Source organism: Nicotiana sylvestris, chromosome 8 (genome assembly GCF_000393655.2).
Source record: "Nicotiana sylvestris chromosome 8, ASM39365v2, whole genome shotgun sequence".
In the NCBI taxonomy this organism is placed as follows: Eukaryota; Viridiplantae; Streptophyta; class Magnoliopsida; order Solanales; family Solanaceae; genus Nicotiana; species Nicotiana sylvestris.
In genome coordinates, this window is record NC_091064.1 from 140,011,311 (window position 1) to 140,038,968 (window position 27,658).

A 27,658-nucleotide genomic window follows, 5' to 3' on the forward strand; every position below is an offset into this window, starting at 1 on the left:
GCACAATTCAAAATGAACCCTTCTCAGTCTATGAAGAGATGCCGTTGGAGCTACATATGTGGTGGCATGATTTGGGGGACAATAGCAGAAAAGTTGTGACAAAAGCATTGGGTGGTCTTGTCGGGCTTTTGAAGGTTGAGCCGAGAAAGGACATAATTGAGGTCTTGATACTATTTTGGGACCCAGCACATAATGTATTCCACTTTGCTGATTTCGAGTTAACTCCTACACTACAAGAGATAGCAGGCTACGCCGGTTTCGAGAGGAATCTTAGAAATCAATACCCGGTAGCACCAAGAACAGTAACCCCTCACAAATTTTTGGACTTGTTAAGCATCAGTCGGGACATCCGAGACGGAAATTTGGCCAAAGGATTCTATACCTTCTACTTTTTGTACCGACGTTACGGGAATCCCGTGGCTTCGAGATGCCAGATATCGGTCTTACTCACGCGGGAAACCAAGACAAGTGGGAATCTCGGAGAGAATTAGCTTTTATAATGGCATTCCTAGGTACTTTGATTTTCCCCAGAAAAGACGGGAACATAGAGTTGGAACTCGTGGGGATAACCGACTTTATGATGAAAAAGGCAAATGGGACCATAGTGCCGATGATTTTGGCAGAGATTTACCGAACTCTGACCCTTTGTCGAGAAAGGGGAAAGTTCTTTGAAGGGTGAAATATGATGTTACAATTATGGATGGAGGAACACCTTTGCCACCGTCCCGGATACTTGAATTGTGGTATGACTGGCCTCGAGTGCATTGAAAAACATGAAAAGCGAGTAGAGGGTTATGAGTTCCCGGATGTTACGGAAGCAAGGCATGCTCTTTTGAGATCTTTGACTGCAAATAAGATCGAATGGACATTCGGGTGGCTCTTTGTCAGTGAAGTAATTTATATGTCGGCTGAGGTATGTTTTCTGTTGTTGATGGGTCTTCGAAGTATCCAGCCTTATGCTCCGCACCGAGTTCTACGTCAGTTAGGCCGATACTAGACCATCCCTCACGATGAGGATTTGAGTCGGCAGGTTATTGAGTTGGAACCAAAAGACGTTTTTTCAGAAGAAAAAGTGCGTTAGAATTGGCATCAGTGCAGATTCGTAGAGCCTAGAACTCAAGTACGAGATCTATCCAGAGGCAAGGTGGAGCCTAGTTACACTGCTTGGTATGGTAAAAGATCTTGAGTTCATCATGAGCCCGAAAGGCCTGCAAAGAGACCCCATGTCCAACAGTTCACCGACGGAGCATAGGTGCAATGAGACTGGTTGGCCAAAGAAAACGAGTACAGGGCTACCATAGGCAAGTTGGAAAGGCAAGTCATGGACCTTCAGTTTGAAAATGGTTTGCAGGCCGCCGCAGATGAGGGAGAGAAGAAAATACTAACTCAGGAAAATGAAGCCCTCAAAGCTCAAATTCAGAAGATGAAAATAGCTGCTAGAAACCCGGAAAGAAGCCGAGCGGATGAAAGGCTTATAAGTAGTCCGAAAAAGAAAGCCCTTGAGTGTCAAGATGACCTAGAAAAGTCTGAGGCCAGTCTGGCGAAAGTCCGGGCTCAATTGGCGGAAAATGCAAAAGGGCGGGCACAGTTTGTGCGGCAAATGAAAAGAAAGTATGAAGGGGCAATCACCAGCCTGAAGAGAAAAATGATTACTCTCGAGAATGAGGTATCCAAGCAGGCCAAGGACTTTAAAGCTGATAGGGAACACTGTTACAATTTGATGGCTCAGATGGAGGAAGAAATGCAACAGTTGCAAAATCAACATCTCCATGACACTCAAGTGTTAGAATCCCGGAATCAACAGGTCGGGCATCTGCTTCAGGAAAAGGGTAGTATCCGAGAGCGGGTCAGAGTCATTGCCGACTACACTGTTGTGAAATGACAAGCATGTGAGGATATGACTCGCACCACTTTCTTCGCGACAATGATGATGTTTGTCCGACAGATAATGAGTGATTTGGAGAGGCTTCAAAGGGATCTTGCATATAGGCCCGTGGCGAGACCTAATGATGTCCCGTGGGCCCCAGGAGCATTTGAGGCATTAATGTATTCATGATTTTCATTGGAGTCTGTTAGTTTGTTTGCGAGTCTGTAGTTTCTTTTATTGGAGTCTATTAGTTGGTTTTCGAGTCTGTTGTTTTCACCTTTCTGTCAGAGTCTGTTGGTCTTGTTTTGAGTCAGAGTCTGTTAATTTCCCTTTTCGAGTCTGTTAATTTTATAATTTGTAGAATGAGTGGTTGTAATCAAAACTGTTTTATTTTATGGAAAAAATTTGAAAATCCCAAAAATGTTTTATTATTTATTTTCTGCACTTATCTCCAAGAACTACGCTTGGTCTGATTCATGTGGGGTCATGATACGTAGGCAATCTCCATAGGATTCGACCGTAACCAAATGAAAAGAAAGGAATATAAGAAGAGAGGAAAAACAAGAGGGAAAAAGAAAAGAAAAGAGAGAGACAATAAGGAACCGTGAGAAGGAGATAATGGCAAAATAAGAGAGAGAAATGAGAGAATAAAAACAAAGCGGCAAGAATGAAAAAGAGAGAAAAAGGGAAGTTGCAAATAAAAATAAGGAAAAGCTGGGATGACACAACAGCCAATCAAATGCATAATAGAAACGGTTAACTGCTTAGGTGCATTCACTCCTCAAATGTGAGGTTGCTTATATGTTAAAGCCCTAATCGCTAACAAGTTTGTTATTGATAAAATTACAGTTCAGGTAGGTGTTTAGTTTGATTGGCATTCTGGCAACTCACTCCTAAAACACACGGTCCAAAAACAAGCTGAACATGGCCAACCAGGAACTTGAGGAAAGTATTGTCGATCCGTCAAAAGAGGTGGAAGAATCAGAGGTTAATCTGAAAGATGAGTTGCATAAGCTGAAGCAGCAGATGGCTGAAATGTACCAAGAATGGGCAAAAGGGCACCCACCGCCAGTTTACCCCGCCAACCCTGCTTTTATCCTGCCATTGTCTAAGACTTAGGAACCTCCCACTGTGAACTCATCTCCGGCCTTTCCCCTCTACCAACAATGCCATGATACCACTTCCCATACATCACAAGCTCCACCACCCAAACAAATCCTGTACCCTCCTCCACCAGTCACTCCTATTTTTGTGGTACCCCCACCTACTGCATTACACTGATCCTCCAGTGAGCCTCTATTCCAGACTCACAACAACCAATATTAACCCCCGGAGCCCACTTTAAAGGTTCCAGAACCCTATTTCTACACTCCTCATTTTGACCTCCCTGCAGAAACCGAAAAACCATCTAAAAATCCCGAACAGGAGGAGATGTTCAAGAAAGTTAAAAGCCTGGAACAGTCATTCGGAGACATGCGGGGGTTGGGAGGTCAAGTAAGTGTGGCTTACCAATATCTATGTCTATTTCAAGATGTGCAATCGCCCGCAGGGTTTAAGATGCCCAAGTTTGATTTGTATGATGGGCACGATGATCCAGTGGCGCATTTGAGAGGTTTCTGTAGAAAAAAGAGGGGAGCTGGTGGGAAAGATGAGTTGCTAATGGCATAATTCAGTCAAAGTCTGAGTGGTTCGGCGCTAGAGTAGTACACTCGGTAGGATCACAGAAGATGGTACACATGGGATGATCTAGCCCAAGCATTTGCTTGCCACTTCCAGTACAATCTCGAGATTATTCCGGATCGTCTGTCTTTGACGAAACTTGAGAAAAAGCACAATAAGAGTTTCAGGGAGTATGGTTTTAGGTGGAGAGAACAGGCATCAAGGGTTGACCCTCCAATGGAAAAAAGTGAAATGGTGGATTATTTTCTGCAGGCCTTAGAACCTACTTATTACGGTCATCTGGTATTAGCTATAGGTAAGTCCTTCAATGAAGTAGTAAAGATGGGTGGTATGGTAGAAAAAGGGCTTAAAACAAACAAAATCATGAGTTATTCGGCTATTTAGGCAACCACCCAGGCCATTCAAAGCGGAACTGGGGGAGTAATTAGAAAGAAGAAGAAAGACGATGTAGCAACGATTGATTCAGGAGCTTGGTTCGGACCTAGGGGTTCACCTCACCACTATCATCAGCCTCGTCCCCACCACCAAACCTACCCCCATACCCCGTATAATCCACCCCAACACTACTACCCACCACCAGACTCCTATTTTTCTGTCCACCATGCCCAAACATATAGCCAACCTCCGGCCCACGCACAATGGCGTGTGCCAGTCCCACAAAATACATACCCAGCTCCACAAAATACCTATCTACCCCCAAAAGCCTATCGAAACCCTCCTGGATCAGGTTTTCGGCCCAACCAAGCATTTAAGAATGAGAGGCTGCAAAAGAAGAAAACCTTCACTCCATTGGGAGAATCCTATACCAGTTTGTTCCACAGGTTGAGACAATTAGGTATGCTGAGTCCGATCGAGCCAAAACTGCTAAACCCTCCCCCGAGGAATCTTGATCACTCTGTGAGTTGCGAATATTGTTCTGGTGCTCTGGGGCACGACACAGAGAAGTGCTGGCAGTTGAAAACAAATATTTAAGAGCTCATTGATACTAATCATATTGAGGCCCAAGCTCTGGAGGTGCCCAATATCAACCAGAATTTGTTGTCGGCCCATCTTGAGACAAATATGATTGAGATAATGCATAGGGTAGAGGAGCCCAAGAAGCCTTCACAGACCGTAATGATGATTCGGTCCAGTGAAGTTAGGCCGATTGAAAAGCCAACAAGTGAGAAATTAGTGATCAGGTTGAGCGGGGCAAGCAGTGAACCATCTGTAGTAGTCAAGAAGGGGACCCCAAGTGATATGGCAGTAAAACAAGAAAGAGCAAAAGTGGTTGTGCCAGGAGTGGCGAACAAGCCTGTTGTAATTGTGGAGGGTGCCCACACAGACCCTGTCATTATCAAGCTGGTAACTCATTTACCGATAGTCAACAGCAAGGCGGTCCCATGGAATTATGAACGAGTGACAATGACTTACAAGGGGAAAGAGGTTAAAGAAGAAGTTTGTGAGACACATGGTTTGACTCGATCGGGGAGATGCTTTGCCCCCGAAGAGTTGAGAAAAGCTAAGATCTCCAAAGATAACCTGGTGCTAGTGAAGAAAGCTGTTACCAAGGAAGAAGTAGAGGAATTCTTGAGAAAGATGAAAGTGCAGGACTATTCCATTGTAGAGCAGTTGAGGCAGACACCAGCTCAGATTTCACTATTGTCTTTAATGATCCATTTAGACGAGCACCGTCGGGCTTTGATGAAAATCCTTAATGAGGCCCACGTTCCTGAAAAAATCTTAGTAAACCACTTGGAAAAGATAGCTAACAAGATATTTGAGGTAAACCGAGTCACTTTTTCTGATGATGAGTTGCCCGTAGAGGGCACTGAGCACAATAGGGCCCTTTATCTTCCGGTAAAGTGCGAAGATTCCGTGGTTACTCGAGTGTTGATCGACAATGGTTCTAGCGCCAACATTTTCCCTCTCTCCACCTTAAACAATTTGAAAGTGGAGGATGAGAGAATTCACAAGAACAATATCTGCATTCGAGGATTTGATGGCGGAGGCAAAGATTCAGTCGGTGACATAGTGCTTGAGCTTACAATAGGGCCAGTTGAATTTACCATGGAGTTCCAGGTGCTCGATGTGGCTGTTTCTTACAATCTGCTGTTAGGTCGACCTTGGATCCATGCTGCCAAAGCGGTCCCATCCACCCTGCACCAGATGGTTAAATTGGAATGGGACAGACAGGAAATTATGGTGCACGGTGAGGATAATCTGTGTGCTCACAGCAATGCCATTGTACCATTCATTGAAGTTGAAGACGACAAGGGCCCATGGGTCTATCAGGTTTTTGACACAATGTCAGTTGAGAAAATTCCAGAGGGGAAGGGCGTTCTAGTTCTAAAGGTAACTGTCGCGTCAGTCATGTTGGCTTTTGAAATGTTGAAGAATGGTTTTGTACCTGGTAAAGGTTTGGGTGCATCTCTGCAAGGCATCGTACAGCCGGTTTCTCTTCCTAAAAACTTGGATACATTTGGTTTGGGATTCAAGCCCACAATCGCAGACGTGAGAAGAGCCAGAAAAATAAAACAGAGGGCATGGGCCCTTCTAAAGCCCGTCCCGCGTCTTTCCAGATCATTTGTCAGCCTTGGTACCAGAAAGCGCCCGGTGACGATGGTTCCCAGTTCAGTGTTTGATGTGGATGGAGATTTATTGAAAAATTCAAGAGGTTATTCGCCAATGTGAACATGTTGGAAGCTGGAGAGGGTTCTAGCAAGGCAGATGTGCAATTTGTTGGGCCTAGTGCAAAGATTAACAATTGGGAAGCTACTCCTCTTCTTACTTAGAGGGAGTTTTGGTAGTTTGCTTTGATTTTCTTTCAGTTTATCTGGATTATTCCAGGGTTGTAATTCAGATTCTATGTTCCGTCCGTTTGGATGTATAAACCTTGTTATCTTTAATGAAATGCAATTTCCCTTTTCTTCCCTCCTGATAGTTTTATTTTTGTTTTTCTTTTCTTCTTTGTACAGTTCTTTTTATGCTGGTTTCAATGGCATGGCATGCATGAGGAATCTCCGGCCTAGTCTTAAAAGCCAATCTAATTCTGAAATAGTAATTCAAGAAATAGAGTGTGATGATGAATCGGAATATGATGAGGATGAGGCCTTTGAAGAGATTAGTAAAGAATTAAGCCATTTTGAAAAAAAAAACAAGCCTAACCTAAGTGATACAGAAGCAATCAATTTAAGGGACCCAGATAATATCAAAGAAACTAAGATAAGTGTCTATCTTGAACCTCAACTCAGAAAGGAGATAATTAAAGCATTGTTTGAGTACAAAGATATTTTTGCATGGTCATATGACGACATGCCAGGTCTAAGCACTGATTTGGTGGTTCACAAATTGCCCACAGACCCAGAATTCCCTCCTGTCAAGCAGAAGCTGAGGAAATTTAAGACTGATGTGAGTGTGAAGATCAAAGAAGAGGTCAACAAGCAGTTTGATGCAAAAGTCATTCAGGTCACTCAGTATCCCACTTGGTTAGCCAATGTAGTACATGTGCCAAAGAAGGATGGCAAGACCAGGGTGTGTGTTGATTACTGTGATCTCAACAAGGCGAATCCCAAGGACAACTTTTCACTGCCAAATATCCACATTCTGATTTACAATTGCGCCAAGCATGAGATTGGGTCTTTTGTGAATTGCTATGTGGGCTATCATCAGATCCTAATGGATGAGGAAGATGTAGAGAAGACAACATTCATCACGCCATGGGGAACATACTGCTACAGGGTCATGCCTTTCGGTTTGAAAAATGCTGGGGCAACTTACATGAGGGCAATGACAACCATATTCCACAACATGATACACAAGGAGATCGAGGTTTATGTGGATGGTGTAATCATAAAGTCTAGAAAGCAGTTTGATCATGTCAGAGATTTGAGAAAATTCTTCCAAAGGCTTCGTAGGTACAATCTTAAGCTCAATCCTACAAAATGCGCATTTGGTGTACCATCTGGAAAATTGTTGAGATTCATAGTCAGCCGTCGAGGTATTAAATTGGATCCATCAAAGATTAAAGCTATCCAAGAACTGCCACACCCACGGAACAAAACTGAGGTGATGAGTTTATTAGGGAGGTTGAATTACATCAGCAGGTTTATTGCTCAGCTTACGACAACTTGTGAGCCTATCTTCAAACTGTTGAAGAAGGATGCTGAGGTCAAATGGACAGATGAGTGTCAAGAAGCATTTGATAAGATAAAGGGGTACTTGTCAAACCCACCCATGTTGGTGCCACCAGAACCAGGGAGACCTTTGATTCTGTATTTGACGGTCCTGGACAATCATTTGGTTATGTTGGGTTAGCATGACATCACCAGCAGGAAGGAGCAGGCCATTTATTATCTCAGCAAGAAGTTCACATCTTATGAGGTTAAGTACACTCACCTTGAGAGGACATGTTGCGCCCTAACTTGGGTAGCACAGAAGTTGAAGCACTATTTGCCATCTTACACTACTTACCTCATCTCGCATTTGGATCCATTAAAGTATATCTTTCAGAAGCCTATGCCTACAAGGAGGCTCGCAAAGTGGCAGATCTTGCTCATAGAGTTTGACATCGTCTATGTGACTAGGACTGCGATCAAATCCCAGGCATTTGCGGATCATTTGGCTGAGAACCTAGTGGATGAAGAATATGAGCCTTTGAAGACTTACTTCCCTGATGAAAAGGTAATGCATATTGATGAGTTGGAACCAATTGGAGAGCCAGGTTGGAAACTTTTCTTTGATGGAGCTACTAACATGAAAGGCATCGGGATAGGGGCTGTACTTATTTCTGAAATAGGGCATCACTACCCTGTTACAGCTCAACTTCGTTTCTACTCACTAACAACATGGCTGAGTACGAGGCGTGCATTTTGGGTTTGAGGTTGGCTGCAGACATGGGTGTCCAGGAAGTCTTGGTCTTGGGAGACTCGGACCTTCTGGTGCACCAGATTCAAAGGGAATGGGAAACACGAGATTTAAAACTCATACCGTACCAGCAATGTTTGCATGATCTTTGTCAACGGTTTCGATCAGTAGAGTTCATGCATATTCCAAGGATCCATAACGAAGTTGCTGATGCTTACCTTGGCGTCAATGTTACATCATCCGGATAAGGCTTATATTGACCCGTTGCATATTCAGGTCCACGATCAGTATGCTTACTGCAATGTGGTAGAAGAAGAACTTGATGGTGAGCCTTGGTTTCACGATATCAAGGAATATATCAGGATGGGGGTATATCCGGTACAAGACACAGGTGATCAAAAGAGAATAATTCGGCGTTTGGCAAGCAGATTTTTCTTCAGCGGAGGGGTTTTGTACAAAAGGACTCCGGATCTTGGATTGTTGAGATGCATAGATGATAGACAGGCCACAACTATCATGACGGAAGTACATTCTGGAGTCCGTGGACCGCATATAAGTGAGTACGTACTGGAAAAGAAGATTCTCCAAGTAGGTTATTATTGGCTCACTATGGAGCGAGATTGTATCAGTTTCATGCGCAAGTGTCATCAGTGCCAAGTGCACGGAGATTTGATTTATTCTCCACCATCTAAATTGCACACAATGTCTATACCATGGCTTTTTGTTGCGTGGGGCATGGATGTCATCGGACCAATCGATCCAGCAACGTCTAATAGGCACAGGTTTATTCTGGTGGCCATTGATTATTTCACCAAGTAGGTTGAAGCTAAAACTTTCAAGTCTGTGACCAAGAAAGTAGTGGTCGATTTTGTGCACTCAAATATCATTTGTCGGTTCGGGATCCCAAAGGTGATCATCACAGATAACATCGCTAATATCAATAGTCATTTGATGAAAGAGGTGTGTCAATAGTTTAAGATTACACATCGCAATTCCACCCCATATCGCCCCAAGGCAAATGGAGCAATCGAGGTAGCCAACAAGAACATAAAGAAAATACTTCGAAAAATGGTGGAAGGGTCCAGGCAATGGCATGAGAAGCTGCCTTTTGTATTATTGGGTTATCGTACTACTGTTTGTACTTTAGTAGGGGCAACTCCTTATTTGTTGGTATATGGCATTGAAGCAGTGATACCCACGGAAATTGAAATCCCATCCCTTCGGATTTTCGCAGAAGCCGAAATTGACGATGATGAATGGATTAAAACCCGCCTGGAACAATTGAGTTTGATCGATGAGAAAAGGTTGGCAGTAGTGTGTCATGGCCAGTTGTATCAACAGAGAATGGCAAGAGCATATAATAAGAAGGTGCGTCTGTGGAAGTTTGAAGTGGGTCAGCAAGTGTTGAGACGTATCCATCCACATCAGGCAGAGGCTAAAGGCAAGTTCGCCCCAAATTGGCAGGGGCCGTTCATCATAACTAGAGTGTTGTCCAATGGTGCTTTGTATTTAACAGACATAGAAGACAAGTGTGTAGAAATGGCTATCAATTCCGATGCGGTCAAGAGATATTATGTATGATTTCTTTGTTTAAATTGTATTTGTTTGTACTTGGCATATTTTGAAGATTGGAATGACGAAGGCATTTTGTTCTGCTATCTAAAAACTTTATCCTTTGTTACCCCTTTTTGAGCCTTATTTATTTCCTTTTATTCCCCTCTTTTGAAATCAGTGGAAAAACTTGGAAACGCGAGAGCAAAATATAAGTAAAAGAAAATAAGGAAAAGAAAAAGAAAAGAATGAAAAAAAAGAAAAGAAAAGAGAAAAGAGTAAAAAGCAACAAAAAGATAAAAAAGAAGAAGAAAAGAAGAAGAAAAGAAAAGAAAAGAAAAGAAAAGAAAAATCACAACAACAAAGCAATTTCTACGATATGAACTACGTTCGACCTGATTCCTTTAAGGATACGTGGGCAGCCTCACGGTTCGGTCTCATCAAAATAAAATTCAAAAGTCCCCAAGCAAGAAACTGGGGTGGAAGTTGTGGTTGTTGTAAGAAATTTGATTTCGAAAGTTGTAATTTGAACCCATTCGAATTGTTTTGAGCCTTTTGACACCCTTTCTTTCTAACCCTATCCAAAAGCCCACGTTACGGTCCAAAGAAAGACCTTCTGATCAGTCTTTGAGAGATGCCAAGTCGAGCAAGTAGAGGTGATTCATATCAGGGGCAACACTCTGGTCCAAGCAGGAAAATGAAAAATGAGAGAGTCTTATTGGTGAAAACCCTCACAGGCACCGTAAGGCAACGGGAGTTGAGAGAAATAAAAAATGAGAGAGTCTTATTGGTGAAAACCCTCACGGGCACCATAAGGCGAAAGTGAGTTGAGAGATGAACAAATGAGAGAGGCTTGTTGGTGAAAACCCTTCAGGGCACCGCGGGCTGAACAAGGTCAAGGTTTTGGCGAAGAAGTCAGGTTATGGAAACTCCGAGGCAACAAAGTATGGAAACTGAAAGTTGATTGGTTGGACAAATTATGCCGATTAATCCAAAATGCATGTCATGATCATTGGTACGAGCTGTTCCACTCAGATAAGTCTCTTTCCTTTTTCCTTTTTAGCAAGTCATCCAGTTTTGGATTTTCTTTATCCTTAACTCTCAAGGTCATTGCATTTCAGTTCTTTTGGGTTTCATTTCTCTAAGATGTTTCAATGTCAGTCTTGGTCAAGAAAATAAGAAAGGATTTCAAAGCTCTCTACCAACTTCAAAAATTGCAAAGCACAGTGTGGCCAGAACATACCAAAGATAGTATGATGTAAAGTGGGATATAAAGTGCCAGCGAAAGTTCCATTGGCGGAATGATTTAGTAATTTCATGGGAGATGCAGAGGTTCGGTTAAAGGAGTCAAAGGTGTAAAACAATGGTTCGGGTATAGAACACTGGGGTCATCCGAGATCATGTAGGTTGAAAGTCAGTCAGAAAGTCAAGCGGTTCAGGGCCAGTTCGGGGAAGCCCGTCAAAACAAAGCACGGCAGCGGGGAAACCTTCAGCAAGAATGCCATCAACTAACCACCACATTTTAAACTGACAAGATTTTTCTTTGATTGAAGCAGGGGCAGAAAGTTTTGCTATTCCGGAGAAACCCTCTGTAAGGAAAGGCAAGCACCAGACAGGTTTGATCGTAAATTGTCAGGACCCTCCTGGAAAATGGGACATAGTTTAAAATTCAAAACAATCATGAGTAGCATAATCTAGCATAAATGTAACCCCAAGGAATATAAGTTGCTTCAAAGTTTGCATGTTTGAGATAGTATTCAATTAAGAGTTGTCAAGACCCTCCTGAATAATGGGATATAGCTTTAAAATTTCTATTGGATAACAAAATTTAGCGTAAGTTCTGGTGTAGGGTAATATAATTTAGCCGTAAAATAGTCACTCTTAAGATAAAACTTGACTTTTGATTTTCAGGACAGATAATGGGATGTAGCTTTAATACTTTCTTACCTTCCAAAGATATAACTTAGATTTAAAATTGTCGTTTAATTAAGAGTTGCCAGGACCCTCATGGATAATGGGGTGTAGTTTAAAGATCGGCTTAGATAACAAGATGTAGAGAAAGTAATACCTTTAGGAGATATAATTTAGATTTAAAACTGTCATTTAACTAGGAGCTGTCAGGACCCTCTTGGATAATGGGATCTAGCTTTCAAATTCTTAGTAATATGATTCAGTTTAACACTCACATATGTGCCCAGCTACCAAACTGGGGCAGAAATTTTTTCTTTGTTTTGTCTATTTTTGTTGAAATCAGGTACCCACTTGGAGAACAGGGAGAAGCAGTTCAAGTTCAACAATCAGGAGCCCACCTGGAGAGCACGGGAATACAATTCAAAGTTCAGCAGTCAGGCGCTCACCTGGAGAGCACGGGAATACAATTCAAGTTCAGCAGTCATGGGCCCACCTGGAGAGCACGGAAATACAATCCAAGTTCAGCAGTTAGGTGCCCACCTGGAGAGCACGGGAATACAATTCATGTTCAGCAGTCAGGCACCCATCTGGAGAGCATGGGAATACAATTCAAGTTCAGCAATCAGGCGCCCAACTGGAGAGCACAGGAATACAATTCAAGTTTAGCAGTCAGGAGCCCACTTGGAGAGCACGAGATACAATTCAAGTTCAGCAGTCAGGAGCCCACCTAGAGAGCACGGGAATACAATTCAAGTTCAGTAGTCAGGCGCCCACCTGGAGAAAAGGGAAAGCATCTCAGATTACAATTCAAATCGGCAACAAAGGGACTTCACCGGGAGAATACAAGTCAACAAGGCAACAAGAATCACATGATCAAGTTTGAAGATGTAGATAGGGCTTTTGTAATTCATAGATCATAGGTTAGTCTAGCTTCTTTTTATTTTGTCATGGTTTAATAAGGGGTTAGTAAGCAGCATCAACAATAGTGAAATCACAGCTTCATGGTAGTCCCAGCTACCAAAACATCTAGAACTACACTGACCTGATTCCTTTATAGCCAAGGATATGTAGGCAACCTCAAAAGAAGGGTGCGGTCAAATCTTTCAAAAAATGCTTCCCACGGAGTATTCAAACGGGCAAAAATCGCTCGTATTCGCTCACTTTATCTTTGCACGAAAACTCTTCATGTTTCCGAGCAAAGAGAGGCAGCTGTGAGCACGTGATTTTTGCCCTATATGAATTACACCCAGAAATTCAAAACAAAATAATTTTTGCATTATTTGCAATTTTGTGGATTTTTGTGGCATTTTCTGTTATTATTTGCATATTGTTTGTGCATGTTAATTTTGTTTAATTAATGAAAAATACAAAAAAATATTTTGCATTTGCTTTTTAGGATTTAGTTCTGCATTTTAGGATTAATTGGCAATTAGTTCTTTTATAAAAATGGGAAAAATCACAAAAAATAGTTTAATTTGCAATTTTTTAATTTTAATTTGAACTTTGGTAGTTTTTCCTTCAATTTGGTTTTAATTAGAGTTAATTAATTTAATGTTTTAGGATTGATTTGATTTAGGTTTTAGTTTTAGTTTTATTTTGAAAATTAATCAAAAAGAGAGAGTTTGAAATAAGAGAACTAATTTGAAAAGAAAATGAAAAGGAAAGGATTGAAAAACAGATTCTGGGCCAAGTTATTTTCGAATCTTTTAAGCCCAGTTCGGTTTCCTTTCACCCGTCCAAAATCCAGCCCACTTTTCCCCAATACCCGGTCCAGCCCACTCCCTCAACCCAAACGACCCCGTTTAAGTTGGTTTTGATCTAGGCCGTCGAGGTTATGTGATCAAATGGCTAGGAAGTGGGGGTGGTTTGATATAAAGGTGTTCGAATCTAGCCCACCCCCTCTCATCGTCTCTCTCACCCTCATCTCTTCAGAGAGAACCCCTAACCCTAGCAACGACCCATCTTTTCCCACCGCCTTAGGGTGGCGGCACCACCACTAATTAGCCCCAAATTTACACCCCAAACTCCCCGTCCCCTTCTCTTTCAGATTATGTAAACCACTTCCTTCGAATATCACCAGAACATCTCAAGTCTTAAATTTGAGTTTGACCTCCAAAGGTTCAAAGTCAGTATCTAGCCAGACCTGGTAGCATGCACGAACGTGGAGTGTAATTATTTCCAGTTTTGAAGGTTGGTCTCGACAAAATTAATGTCGTTCAGTTGTTCTTGGCAAAGAACAAATGATCGACATTAATTTGGTTAAGTCACTAATCTCTGATAGGTTTCAAGCTCTGATTTGGTAAGTTTTTCCCCCTCTTGTATCCTTCTTTCTTTCACTGTTTTATTATCCTCCTCCGTCCCTTTTCTTTAGTCTGTTTGAAATTCATTTAGACCGTCTGAGTCCAAGTCATGTTCCGTCCTTTGTCTTGTATTCCTTTTCTTCTTTCTCTTTGACTTCTTTGTGAACGCCTGCTTCTCTGATTTCTTAGTCTGCCCCTTGATCCTGTTTTGTTTGCTTAGTCCCTTTGTGTTAATATCATGATTACTGCCTCATTTTTATCATCTGTATAATCACCTAGCTAATATAATTAATCCTTAACTTAGTTAATTTCTTGTTGTATGTCTAGGATAGTTGGTTCATCTACTTTCTTGTGTTTTGATTGCATTTTAGGGGTTTCGGGTTTCTTCTTTTGAGAGTGTTGGGTCATTTCTTAATTTGAGGACCCCTGATTGTTTTTAATTGAGTCCTGAAAATAAAAAAGCCCAAGTGGGATCTAATTTGGGTTGGCAGACCTATTTTGGTTGGGCCAATTTGACCCACGTTTGGAAGAGTAAATAACCAGGGCTCGAGGGGTAATTTAGGAAGTTGGCTTAGGTAATCTAAGGTGTAACAGATTGAGAAGCTTCCAGGAAGTGGGATTGGGGGCTGTTTTTGAAATTCTGATAAAACAAAAATTGGAAAAGGGGCAAAATGCAAAGACTGAGGTTTGTTAGTTGCCCTACTTCCTTTCCTATAAAGGCACCTCTTCCTTCTAATTCAAGGTAGACCTTAGGAGATCAGATCTGGAATAACCAAAAAACGGCTAAGGAAATCTTTAAAGGTTTGAAAAACTAAAAAAATAAGAAGAAAAATACTGAAAGCACTGTTACATTGGATTTCTCTGTGTAATTCTTTGAGCCTTCAACGTTGGGAGTAACCATGGAGTCATTCTGGTTTTGAGCTAGCTCGGAGGAGCTGTGTTTCTGCTTGGATTTGCTGATTTTCACTGTTGCATTGCTGCCTCATTGTTGATATATTGCTGTTGCTTGTTCCTTCTTAAGCTCAACTGAGTTTTTGATTCTGTTCTTGTTTTATTCAGGTACACGTTCCTGTAACTATTTGCTTGTGAAATCTTGATATGAAGAATGAGTTAAGAAGCAGAAGTTTTAATGCACATCATTAGTTGTTTTGTTGATTCGCTCATGAGTCTTTTGAAATTCTTTTTACTTGAGTTATATTGTTTAATAGAGTTTTAGCTTGAATAAGTAGGCTTTTATTATTGTACCTAATTTAGGACTGTCATGAAACTGGGATAACAAATTGTTTGGTTGAATCATGTGGTTCACATTTTATAGATTTAAATTTGCAATGTGGTTTGCATAAGATACTTTTCTGCTATATAATCTCACTCACGTTTGATGTCCATTGGTGGTTCTGGATATTTTGGTACTATGAGATTGGGGTGGACTGAATGTTTTCCTTCAATTGTAGTGTACCCAGATTCTTGTTAATAGAAGGAAAAATGGTTCAAACTATTTCAAAGGGTAAAGCATGGATTGATTGATTTGGGATGGCATGTGAATATAATTAAGCTTAGAACTGAATTTCATAATGTTTTGTTTAGTATGTCTAGGACTTATTCAATGTTAAGATGCCAAAATTGAAATGTCAGTACACTAACGTGTTTCGTATTTTTCTGATTGGGTTTGTCTTCTAAACGGTCAAGTCTCATGGTATGGTTTTGGACGTTAGGCTTAGTGCTGGTCCAAATGTTAAAAGACTCATTTCAGGCACACATGCCATGCCATGGAAGCTGTGGTTTCTATCAAATTTGGGCTCATTTGAGTTTAAGCCTGAACGTGTTTGTACATGGATCTGTTTTACCATTTGTTTTCATTTCATTTCATCAAATGCAGTTTTCGCTTATTTAGGCCTTGGTGTAAGAGTTTTTGTTAGTCAATGCGGTTCCTCTGTTAATTTCCACGTAGTTGCAAACGATCAATTAGGGTCCCTTCACGTCTTTTTAATTAACTAGGTTGTCCTAAAATGGATTGAGGTGAGCCATGTTAGACGAGTTATAATTTATGGTCCTCACGAGTTAACTTAGAAACCTTGTAGTTAGAATAAATCGAGGTGTGCCGTGCCAAACAAAATCTCAATTGCCCGGCCCTCATTTAAATCGATATGTTTGCTCTTTAAAAATCGAGGCGCGCCATTTAGAAAATTTCCATGGCCCTTGCAAATTTAAGAAAAACACGTAGTTGCTTTAGGCACGTTATTTTAATAATTTACCTTCCTAAACTCGGGTGTGCATTTCATGTGACCCAAATCCAAATCTTAACAACATTAAATAAAATATGTTGCGAATCACGGGTGCATTTCATGTGGCGTGATCCAAAGACATGTTTTGTATAACGTTGAAGTCTTCCTAAAAATGAATAAAAGCGGTTTAAAAGTTAAAAGACACATAGGTTTAAAAGTGTTTTAAAATTAGATAATTAGGCCGATAAAAACAGTTGAGCGATCGTGCTAAAACTACAGAACTCAGGAATGCCTAACACCTTCTCTCGGGTTAATAGAATTCCTTACCCGGATTTCTGTGTTCGCGGACTGTAATATAGAGTCAATCTTTTCTTTGGTTCGGGATTTGAAACGGTGACTTGGGACACCATAAACTATCCCAAGTGGAGACTCTGAAATTTAATTAAATAATCCTGTTTCGATTGTCACTTAAATTGGAAAAAACTCCCTTATACCCTTTATCGGGGTGTAGGAAAACGGAGGTGTGACAGTTAGAAAGAAAGGATATCACAAAGGCTCAAAGACAGTTTGAATGTGTTCAAAATTACAATTTTTTGGAATCAGATCTCTTAAAACAAACACAACTTTCTGCCCCAGTTTCTTTGCTTGGGGACTTTTGAAATTTTATTTTGATGGGATCGAACCGTTAGGCTGCCTACGTATCCTTAAAAGGAATCAGGTCAAACATAGTTCATGACTTAGGATTTTCTTTGTTGTTGTTACTATTCTCTTTTCTTTTTCTTTCTCTCTTTTTTCTTTTCTTTTCTCTTTTTCGTTTTTTTTCTTTTCTTTTCTTTTCTCTTTTTCTTTTTCTTTCTCTTTTTTTCTTTTTTTTTCTTTACTTACCTTTTACATTTGTGTTTCTGAATTTTGCTACTGATTCCAAAAGAGGGGTATGAAAGAAAATAAGTAAAGCTCAAAGGGGTATCAAAGGATAAAGTGTTTAGATAGCAGAACAAAATGCCTTCGTCATTCCAATCCTCAAAATATGCCAAGTACAAACAACAATTAGACAAAACAAAGAAGTCATATATAATATCTTTTGACTGCATCAGAATTGATAGCCATATCTACACATTTGCCTTCTATGTCTGTTACGTACAAAGCATCATGGGACAACACTTTTGTTACAATGAACGGCCCCTGCCAGTTTGGGGCGAACTTGCCTTTTGCTTCAGCCTGATGTGGAAGGATGCGTTTCAATACTTGTTAACCCACTTCAAATTTTTGCGGATGCACCTTCTTGTTATATGCTTTTGCCATTCTCTTTTGATACAACTGACCATGACACACTGCTGCCAATCTTTTCTCATCAGTCAGACTCAATTGCTCTAGACGGGTTTTTGACCCACTCATCATCATCAATTTCGGCTTCAACAACAATCCGAAGGGATGAAATTTCAACCTTTGCGGGTATCACTGCTTTTGTACCATATACCAACGAATAGAGAGTTGTACCTACTGAAGTGTGAATAATAGTGCGATAACCTAACAATGCAAAGGTCTACTTTTCATGCCATTGCTTGGAACCTTGTACCATATTCCGAAGTATCTTCTTTATGTTCTTGTTGGCTGCCTCAACTGCTCCATTCGCCTTGGGGCGGTACGGGGTGGAATTTCGATGTGTAATCTCAAACTGTTGACATACTTCCTTCATCAGATGAATGTTAATATTAGCACCATTATCTGTGATGATCACCTTTGGGATTCCAAACAGACAAATGATATTTGAATGAACAAAATCGACCACTGCCTTCTTGGTCACAAATTTGAAAGTTTTAGCTTCGACCCATTTAGTGAAGTAGTCAATGGCCACCAGAATGAACCTGTGCCCATTGGATGTTGCTGGCTCAATTGGTCCAATGACGTCCATGCCCCAGGCAACAAAGGGCCATGGTAAGGACATTGTGTGCAATTTAGATGGCAGAGAATGAATCAAGTCTTTGTGTACTTGTCATTGATGACATTTGCGCACAAAACTGATGCAATCTCGCTCCATGGTTAGCCAGTAATAACCTGCTCGGAGAATTTTCTTTGCTAGAACATATCCGCTCATATGTGGCCCGCAAACTCCGGAATGTACCTCAGTCATGATAGTCGTGGCTTGCTTTGCATCGATGCACCTTAACAGCCTAAGATCCGGAGTTCTTTTGTACAAGACTCCCCCGCTCAAGAAAAGTCCACTAGCTGTTGATACCCAATTTATTCTTGTATATTTTTTATATATACACAATACTTTCAAAATAACATATGTACGCATATATAAGCATGCCCAAGTGTTTTAGTATTTTTCTCAATTTTTAAAAGATTTTTAAAACCAATTTATTGTCCATTTTAGCAGTACAAAATCAATAATTACTCCCAAAATCATCAATTCTGGTGAATAATTTATTTTATTCCCATATTTATACTAACATATAGTTAATGTAATTTTTATATATTTTTACAAATTTATTTGGTATTTTTAAAGCTAAATTGCATATAATTGCAATTCTAGCCTACTTTAAGATTTAATAGCATTTTTTAATCATAAAGTTGGTTCCAGTATTTTTAAATTAATATTTATATATTATTTACTGATTCAGTACTTTTAATTTATTTTCAAAATCATTTTTACTATTTTTGTAAAATAAAAGGGAAAAACTGGCTATGTAAATTTTAGCCTTATTTCATTTCAATTGTAGCCCCATTACATTTCAAGTTTAGCCCCCAATTGACCCAATCTTAACCCCCAATTGGACCAGCCCAATTTCAATTTCAACCCAATCCCTTAACCCGTTTATCCAACCCGCCCGATCTTCCTTTTAATCTAGGTCGTTGATCGTTTTGATCAACGGCCACGATCACCCCTTACCATTTTTAATCCACCGACCCTACCCTAATCCCCTCATTTCCATCTCTCAGCCACCTTTGAATACTCTCCTCTCTCAAACTCTCTTGAAGGCTCCCTGGAACCCTAGCCTCTCTCATCCTCTCTGACCATAACCTCACCGGAATCCATGGCTTCTCAGGCCATGGATGACCTGTACTCACCTCCCTCCACTCTCAAACGTTTGGGGTTCTAAGTTTTGAGGTCTGACCTCAATGGTGTCTGTTCAGATCCTCTCAAACCCATGATTTTGAAACCTTTCCGGCCTTGCTCCAGCACATCCAAAGCATTTCGAGCCTGGTTCTAACCTCTCCGACTCAAGATCGCACTTTTCCAAGCCTTTCTCATTCTAGGGTTTCTCTGAAACCCCAACTACTCGAGGTTCTCTCTGATTATTTTTTAAAAATCTATGCTATGTCTGTGCTTTACTTGAGTTCTTAAACGTTTTCCCTAATTTTCTATCAAAAATTACTTCTCTTCGATTTAGGGTTTCTGAATTTTTTTTGAAATGTTTCTCTTCCTCTTCCTCTTATTTTCTTTGTGTGTATCTGTCTATGCTATGTTTGTATGTTTTCTTTTTCTATCTAGCATGTTCTTCTCATGCATCTTTATGTTTGCCTTATTTTGCATGTTCTTCTATTGTGCTCCGTTCTTTCTTCTACTGGTTTCTATATCATGCTTTCACATGTTTATCTTATGTATTCGTTTACCCCTATGTTCCTTTACTGTATTTTCTACTAAGCTTTAGGTCTTTAGTTGCCTTCTTCTGGACTTTGTTTGAGTTCTTTGTTAAACATGTTTCCTCTACTGTTCTCTTAAGTGCTATACTATTTCGTTTCTCTTCTGAAACTTGTTTAAGTTCCAAGCTTTCTTAAAACGTGTTCTTTATGCTTCAAATCAGCATTCTCACTTTGTTGTTTCAAACTTGCTATTATATTTTTTATTTTTTTCTCATAAGTCTCTGAAAGACCTCTGAGCCTGTTTCCGTTATTTGTCTACTTTTCTCTATATCTGACTCGAGTTGAAAACCATAGGGTTTGGGGTTTTTGGCGAGTTTCGATCTTGTGTTTGAGACTACGGTTCTATTTTAGAACTCTAGGTTTCTCAGACTCGTTTTGAGTCTTTGTACTGAACTCGAACTTCTTTGACTCTGAACTTTTCTATGCTAGGCTTTTCTAATTAGCATGACAACTCTTTCTTGATTCACATGTCTATGCACTTTATATATGATGAATTCTTCCTTCAAAAAAGGCTTTGCCAATTTGTGATTGATTCAGAATTCCTTTTAATAAGGATCGATTGATTGTTACTGATTTTTCTTTATTTAAACCTTTCTTCACCTTTTTTGGTTGGATTCATTAATACCAAAACGCAATTTTTGATTTTTTTACTGGCTGTTGATTGATTGCCTTTCCTTATTTGCACAAACCGTGTTGCTATCAAACTCTTTCCTTAAATAACTTCTGTGTATTTACCCTTCTTGTACTACTTTGGAAAATATTTTGATCAAACTCTTTCCTTAATTATCTTGCCCGTTTGAAAGTAGAATCCCTTAATTGAAGGGAGACCTTATGTGATTGATTTCGAAATTATTTTCGTACCTTTTCTTACTTGCTTTCTGCACTATAAAGGGCATGACCCTTCTACACTTTTACACACTTCCAATTCAATACTCTTTAAGACATTGAGTTCAACACTTACACAACACTTATTGAACACTTTCAATTTCAATTTCAATACTCCTAGATTCTCAATTCAACACTCTACTCTCTTCTGAAATCTTCTGGCTGTGTGTTCGCAATTTGTCTTTACTACTGCTCTTCTCTTCTTATTTCCCTGAAACTGGTATGTTCTAATTTAACTTTCGGCTTCATCCCTATGTGTGTGCTTTACAGTTTCAACAATCTTGTCTACTTTGCTGTTTATGTTCTGTATTGAATATGTTGTTCTCTTTGCATCTGTTGTTGTGTGAATTCCCCATACCCTTATTCCCTTCTATGTTTTGAGTTAAGGTTCAGGCATGGCAGTATCCAAATTGTTGCTTTTGTCTGGACCTGATCCTTTAATGGATCCTAACTCCCAAACAATGTGGCTAACAGGCTGGTTAGGGGTGTGCCAGCACTCCTAATTGCTGGGTATGACCACCAGCCTGTCTTGACCTTCCCCAAAATCCCCTCTATGCACTTGCACTCTCTCTTAGATTCTAAGTTCTGCCCCCTTCCTATGAGCCTTGCTTTGGGACCTTGAGCTTCCTCTAAACTTGGACATTTGAGGGCCAGCCCTTCCACACTGCACTATAATCCAATTCTGCAATATATTTGGGTAAAAGCACTGTCCGGAGTTCTTTGGAGACTCTTAGGGAACTATGACACATCCCAAATAGGAGAAAGGCTTTGGAATTTGATCTTTGGAGTTGGTTTACTTCATGCTTCAGACACAAGTCTGAATCAGGCTCTCTTTGGTTGGGATTTTAGCTTTTTGATGTAATTTTTTACTTTCTTTTCTTCATTCTGGGCTATAATAATTTGTAATAACTCATGGGGGATTATAGTGAAAAGGGAAGGGGTACTCATGTATGCATAAGGGTAGATATCATGCTCATTAGGTCTTTATTTTTGCAAATCATGGCAAGTTCTGCATTTCGGCATCGTTGAAATCCTGTTTTAGATTCTGCACTTCTACATTTTCATATAGAAATCCTGTTTTAGGTTCTGCACTTCTACATTTTCATATAGAAATCCTGTCTATAAAATTCTGCACTTTTGCATCTTAGAAATCCTGCCTATAAGTTCTGCATATATATCATATCAATAGCTTTTACATTTATGCATCTCATATAGAGAACATGACTATAGGATTCTGCATTTTGCCTATCATATAGAAAGCATGTCTATAGGGTTTTTGAATACTGCATACGTATCCATCACTAGGCAAACGATATATAGGCTTAAATAATAAATCAGTGTGTTAGATGCCATGCCTATAGGATTTCTGCATTTTCGTCAAGGTTAAAATCAGTCACACTTAGAAAGCATGCCTATAGGAATAAGCAACTAATCTGAATCCCTCAACTTGCTTATAAGTTTAAAATCTAAAATAGCATTGCTTAAACGCTTGCAGAACTTATGTTCCTGCTGTTAATAAATCTGCTTCTGAAATCTGTTTCTTTCTCTCGTTTTTAGATATCATGCCTATAGGTTTCACCTAAGCAAGCTATAAGGTAAATTAGCTAATTGAATCAGACTCTGTTAATTCCAACCAGCGGGCAGGTCTGATTCCAGTTTCTTATCTGAAATATGTAATAGACCAGTCTGCCTCCTTAACATTTAAGTTTAATTTAGACCATAACCAGTATCTGCAAGACATGCTAAACAGTCTGTCTTTAAGTGAGGAGGCCTGTCTGAGCCTTTTAAATTGTTATGTGTTTCCCATATCTGCCTTATGTGTTTTTGTTTGTCGCTTTAGAATTTTATCCTTTTAAACCATACAAAGCCCAAATCTCCCTTCCCTTTAGGACTAGTAGTCCCAAATGCCTCCAGGACTGATAGGATTGGGGCGGGTACTAGCATGCAATAAGTAAACGAAACCATTCCACGTTTAATACCTCAACGGGGTGGGAAAGGGTAGATATAGATATGATGAGCGGTGCGCTAATACCACGTGTAGCCCCTCTTCTGAGGAGTGATTACCGGGTATTGCATTGATGTGATCCATATTATTTATAAACCTAAGACCCCCTTCCCTTTACTTGTTTATTTTATTACTTTCAAAACTCTTTTTTTCAAATTTCAGCTTCCTTGTTTCTTTAAACTTTAACTTATTTGCAATCACAATGTGACAACCCCTCATATTTGAAACCCTTATTTGCTTATTTATTGTTTGTACTTAAGTCACAATTGTAGCATGGCCGGGAACCATACTAGTGGATCTTGAGGGGTGCCTAACACCTTCCCCTCGAGATAATTTCTAGCCCTTACCCAAACTCTGGTTTTTCTAAACAAATTCTTCCTAGTGTCCTAATGCACTTAATCATTAGGTGGCTACTCTTCAAATCAAAAAACCCCAATTCCCAAAAGGGAACGAGTTATCCTCCCAAATGTCATAAACCCGATTTCGCGAGAAAAAGGAGGCGCAACAGCATGGCGACTCCACTGGAGATTTCTTTAAGGCTTTTACCATTTCATGCTATTTGTGACTTTATGCTTCCTTGAATGTCTTTAATGCCTTTAAGTATTTATTTTGCTCTCCTACTTCGAAAACTGACTTGGCTCTTCGTTTCTTCTCTTTATTTCTCTTAATGCTTTCTTTTACCGCTTTCCTTTAATACTGTTGTAATTTTGAGCAATTATTGTAATTATTACCTTATGAATGTGCAAATACATGGCAATTTGTTTAATTATTGTAACTGCATATTCAACATCATATTCCACTCGTGCCAAACAAAATACCATAGCAACGCTTATAATGAGTGGTTACGCCCTTCCGATATTATTACCCCCTAAATTTGGCAAAGGCGTATTTGCGGTAAAATCAGTCGATCAATGGTGTAGTCGACGACTTCGTGCTTTTCTACCTTGAGTTGTCCGCTCAAGGGTACCAGTCTAATATCCCATAGAAACCCTACTCTGTTTAATTATGCATGCATCACTGTCAAAATTTAGCTGAGTCAGTTATGTTGTCCACATAATAACTCTTTAAGATAGCCTTGTCCAGAGTCCACTAGGTTTCCTTGGAACCCAAACGGACAGTACCACGTTCTGTGCATTTATTTGGAGAACTAAATGCTGCTTATGCCAATTATTGGTATTTAATAGTCGAGTCTGGTGGGGGTAAGGGCCTAACCCTTTTGTCTTGCAGAAATATGAGGCACGAGGTTTCCAACTTCGGTATGGTTAGCATACCCTCACTCTAGCTGGACTGGTGGAGGAGTCTTCCATCAAATGACCAAATCAACGAGTGGAAAGAGAGGGCCGCCAAAGCTAGCGAAAAGTTAGAATATATGGAGTACAGTCTGCTGGAATTGGAAGGGTAAGTGAGGAAGAGAGTCACCGACTGCCAGAACGCTGAAGGAAATGAAGGAGAACACATGGCAAAGGCATTTCTACTGGTGAACCTACGCGAGCTGGAGAATTTGATTAACGAGAGAATTCAACCTGAGGAAGGTCCTTCTGGGACCAAATAGATAGGAGTTTTCTTTTACTTTATGAAATGTAATAAGGCCAATGGCCAGTAGTGACATTTTACCTTCTTCTATTTTAGTGTCGTTTTGGGATTTGTCTTATCTTTATCATAAAATGAGGCATTTAGCATTATAAGTTCTCCAAATCAACTTGTCACTAGGCCTACCTCGGGCACAACGAGGCCCCCAAATTAGGACACAGTTTATATTCTCGCACAATGTGTTTAAATATCGCAACATCTTTTCCTTATAATCCACACTAACTTGCTACCTTTTTGTTTTTACTTTTGTTTTATTCCCCTCCCCAAAGGTTAAGTTCGTGCACTCTGGCATCGTCATCATACTCCACAAGATCCAAGAGCCCTCCACCCACTCCTCCTCCTAGTCCCGTCAGAAACAGGAACAAGAGAAAAATGGAAGATTTGAGCAATATCAGAAAGGAAAACTCGGTTGAACGGGTAAAAATCTCTCAGGGTACTCATGTCTCCAAACTCGAGCAGAAACTGCTGAAATTTCAGGAGGAACTTGATCAAGTCTGGAATTTGGCAAGCTTGTCGTTTTCCCTCACCACACCAGATATCAACTTTTCTCCACAAAACCATCCCGCTCCCCATCACCACTATAACACTTGCCACACTTCCAACAACACCCTGCTACTCATCCCTGAACCACTAAACTCTGCAAATGATCATCTCCACACTCACCATAATACCCCCATCTATGTGGAAACCATACCACACTCCATTCAACCCGTATCAAGCACACCTGAGTTCGATGACAAAGACTCCCTTATCAGGAACCTAGCCGCAGAACTCAAGAAGTTGACTAGCCGAGTTCAGGGTGTTGAAGGGAGTAAGGGAATCGAGGGATTGAACTACGAAGACCTCTGCGTACAACCAAATGTCAAACTTCCTGAGGGGTACAAACCTCCTAAGTTCGAAATGTTTGATGGTACAGGGGATCCTAGAATCCATTTAAGGACATACTGCGACAAGCTGGTCGGAGTAGGGAAGGGCGAAAAGATTCGCATGAAGCTTTTTATGAGAAGTCTAAAAGGAGATGCTTTGTCTTGGTACATTAGCCAAGACCCGATGAAGTGGTCGAATTGGGTAAGTATGGCGTCCGATTTCATGGACAGGTTCAGGTTCAACACGGAGAATGCGCCAGATGTGTTCTACTTCCAACCCCTAAAGAAGGAACCTACGGAGACTTTCCGCGAGTATGCCACTCGTTGGAGATCAGAAGCTGCTAAGGTCGAACTGGCTTTAGAAGAAGAACAAATGAACAGGTTTTTCATCCGAGCTCAAGACCCACAATACTATGAAAAGTTGATGCTGATTAAAAACCAGAAATTTTCCTACATCATCCAGCTGGGGGAGAGGATCAAGGAAGGTATCAAAAGTGGCATGGTCACAAACCTTGAAGCTTTGCAGGCTACCAACAAGGCTCTACAATCTGGTGGCACGTCCAAGAAGAGGGATGTGAACGCCGTGATGGTTGCACAGAGAACCAAATCCCCTATCAAATACCAAGCCTACCCGATGCCTCCACTCACATATCAACCTACCCCAAATTACCAAGCACCCTCGCCTTCTTACCAAGCTCCACCACCCACATATCAACCTACTTCACCCAGATACTCCCAACCCGCACACGTCTACCAAGCCTACAACACCCAACAAGCCCACTATCAATCACCTCCCCCTCGCCAAAACTTTCCTAGACCCCGACCAAATTTCGAATGCAGACCTCCCAAATAGTATACCGCCATTGCCGAACCAATTGACCAGCTGTATGAAAGGCTCAAAGCTGCTGGTTATGTCACCCATATCCCTTCCATAACCCCCTAAAACCCCTCCCAATGGGTCAACCCAAACAAAACTTGTGCATACCATTCCGGCATGAAAGGGCATACCATTGATGAGTGCCGCTCTCTAAAGGATAAGATCCAAGCTTTGATTGACAACAAGATCATCGTGGAAAAAGAGCCTGCCCCGAACGTCCGCAGCAACCCTCTACCAGACCACAAGGGTGGAGGCGTTCATATGATTGAGATAGAGGATGATTGGGACCCCAAAGGATCGATCGGATTAATCGCAGAAGGTGACGAGCCAAAGAAATCAACAGTCACCCTTAACCCAATTGTGGTCCAGATTCAACCTTCTAGGGACGCCGAGGTGAATATGTCTGCAAACTTGAGTTTGAAGCACCACCCCTTGCAAAGACGTCAACACCAATCGAGGTCGAGTTTGGGTCCCCAAAGGCACCTGCGCCATTTGAGGTTGCTGTGTTACCTTCCAAAGCAAGGGTGCCTATTCCGGTAGTAATGACAGCCATAACATCGTTCCACACAAAGGCCATACCATTGGATTACATAGCTGAGGCAAGAAGGAAAGGGAAAACCAAGTTTGGAGAAGCAGTTGCGGCACAGGGCATGACAAGGACTGGCAGGGTTTATACTCCAGAACACTTTGATGAGTCGAGTAAGCAGGCATCTAGATGGCCATCCATTACTGAAGCTGGGCCCGACGACCTCTGGAGGAAGATACAGGCCAAAGAGTATTCAATCATTGATCAGTTGAACAAAACGCCAGCCCAGATCTCTATCTTAGCTCTACTACAAAGCTCTGAAGCACATAAGAATGCCTTATTGAAGGTGCTGAGTGAGGCGTATGTACCAAGCAACATCATCGGAGGAGAAATGGAAAATATGGTGGGACAGGTATTGGAGAGTCACAAAATCACTTTTCATGAAGATGAGTTGCCACCAAAAGGGCTGAGCCACAACAAGGTGTTGTACATCACCGTACAATGCGAGGATTATTTATCACCAGGGTCCTGATCGATGGAGGGTCCAGCCTCAACATTTGTCCGCTAGTAACACTCAGAACATTAGGGAAAGGGCTGCATGAGATTAAAGACAGGGCCATTAACGTCAAAGCCTTCGACGGCTCCCAAAGGTCCACTATTGGGAAAATCAGCCTATGTTTACAGATGGGGCCTACTTGGTTTGATGTCGATTTTCAAGTAATAGACGTGCTGAAATCTTACAACTTGCTCTTAGGACGACCATGGATTCATGCCGCTGGAGGTGTAGCATCAACCCAACATCAGGCAGTGAAATTTGAGTAGAATCACCAAGAGGTGATCATCCACGGCGACGGTAGCAATCCCATATACAGTCACCAGACTATC

The 27,658-nt window shown here is 40.8% G+C and overlaps 2 protein-coding genes across 2 annotated transcripts; both read left to right on the forward strand.

Moving 5' to 3' along the window:
- The first annotated feature begins 4,609 nt into the window (after positions 1-4,609).
- Positions 4,610-9,211, forward strand: LOC138875752 (uncharacterized). The gene is made up of 5 exons (XM_070154616.1): positions 4,610-4,972; positions 5,084-5,945; positions 6,849-7,060; positions 8,132-8,305; positions 8,669-9,211. The coding sequence occupies exons 1-5, from the start codon at positions 4,610-4,612 to the stop codon at positions 9,209-9,211; spliced, it is 2,154 nt and encodes a 717-aa protein (XP_070010717.1).
- A 249-nt stretch (positions 9,212-9,460) lies between these two features.
- Positions 9,461-11,609, forward strand: LOC138875753 (uncharacterized). The gene is made up of 2 exons (XM_070154617.1): positions 9,461-9,833; positions 11,500-11,609. Exons 1-2 carry the CDS (start codon positions 9,461-9,463, stop codon positions 11,607-11,609), a joined length of 483 nt encoding a protein of 160 aa, XP_070010718.1.
- The last annotated feature ends 16,049 nt before the right edge of the window (positions 11,610-27,658 follow it).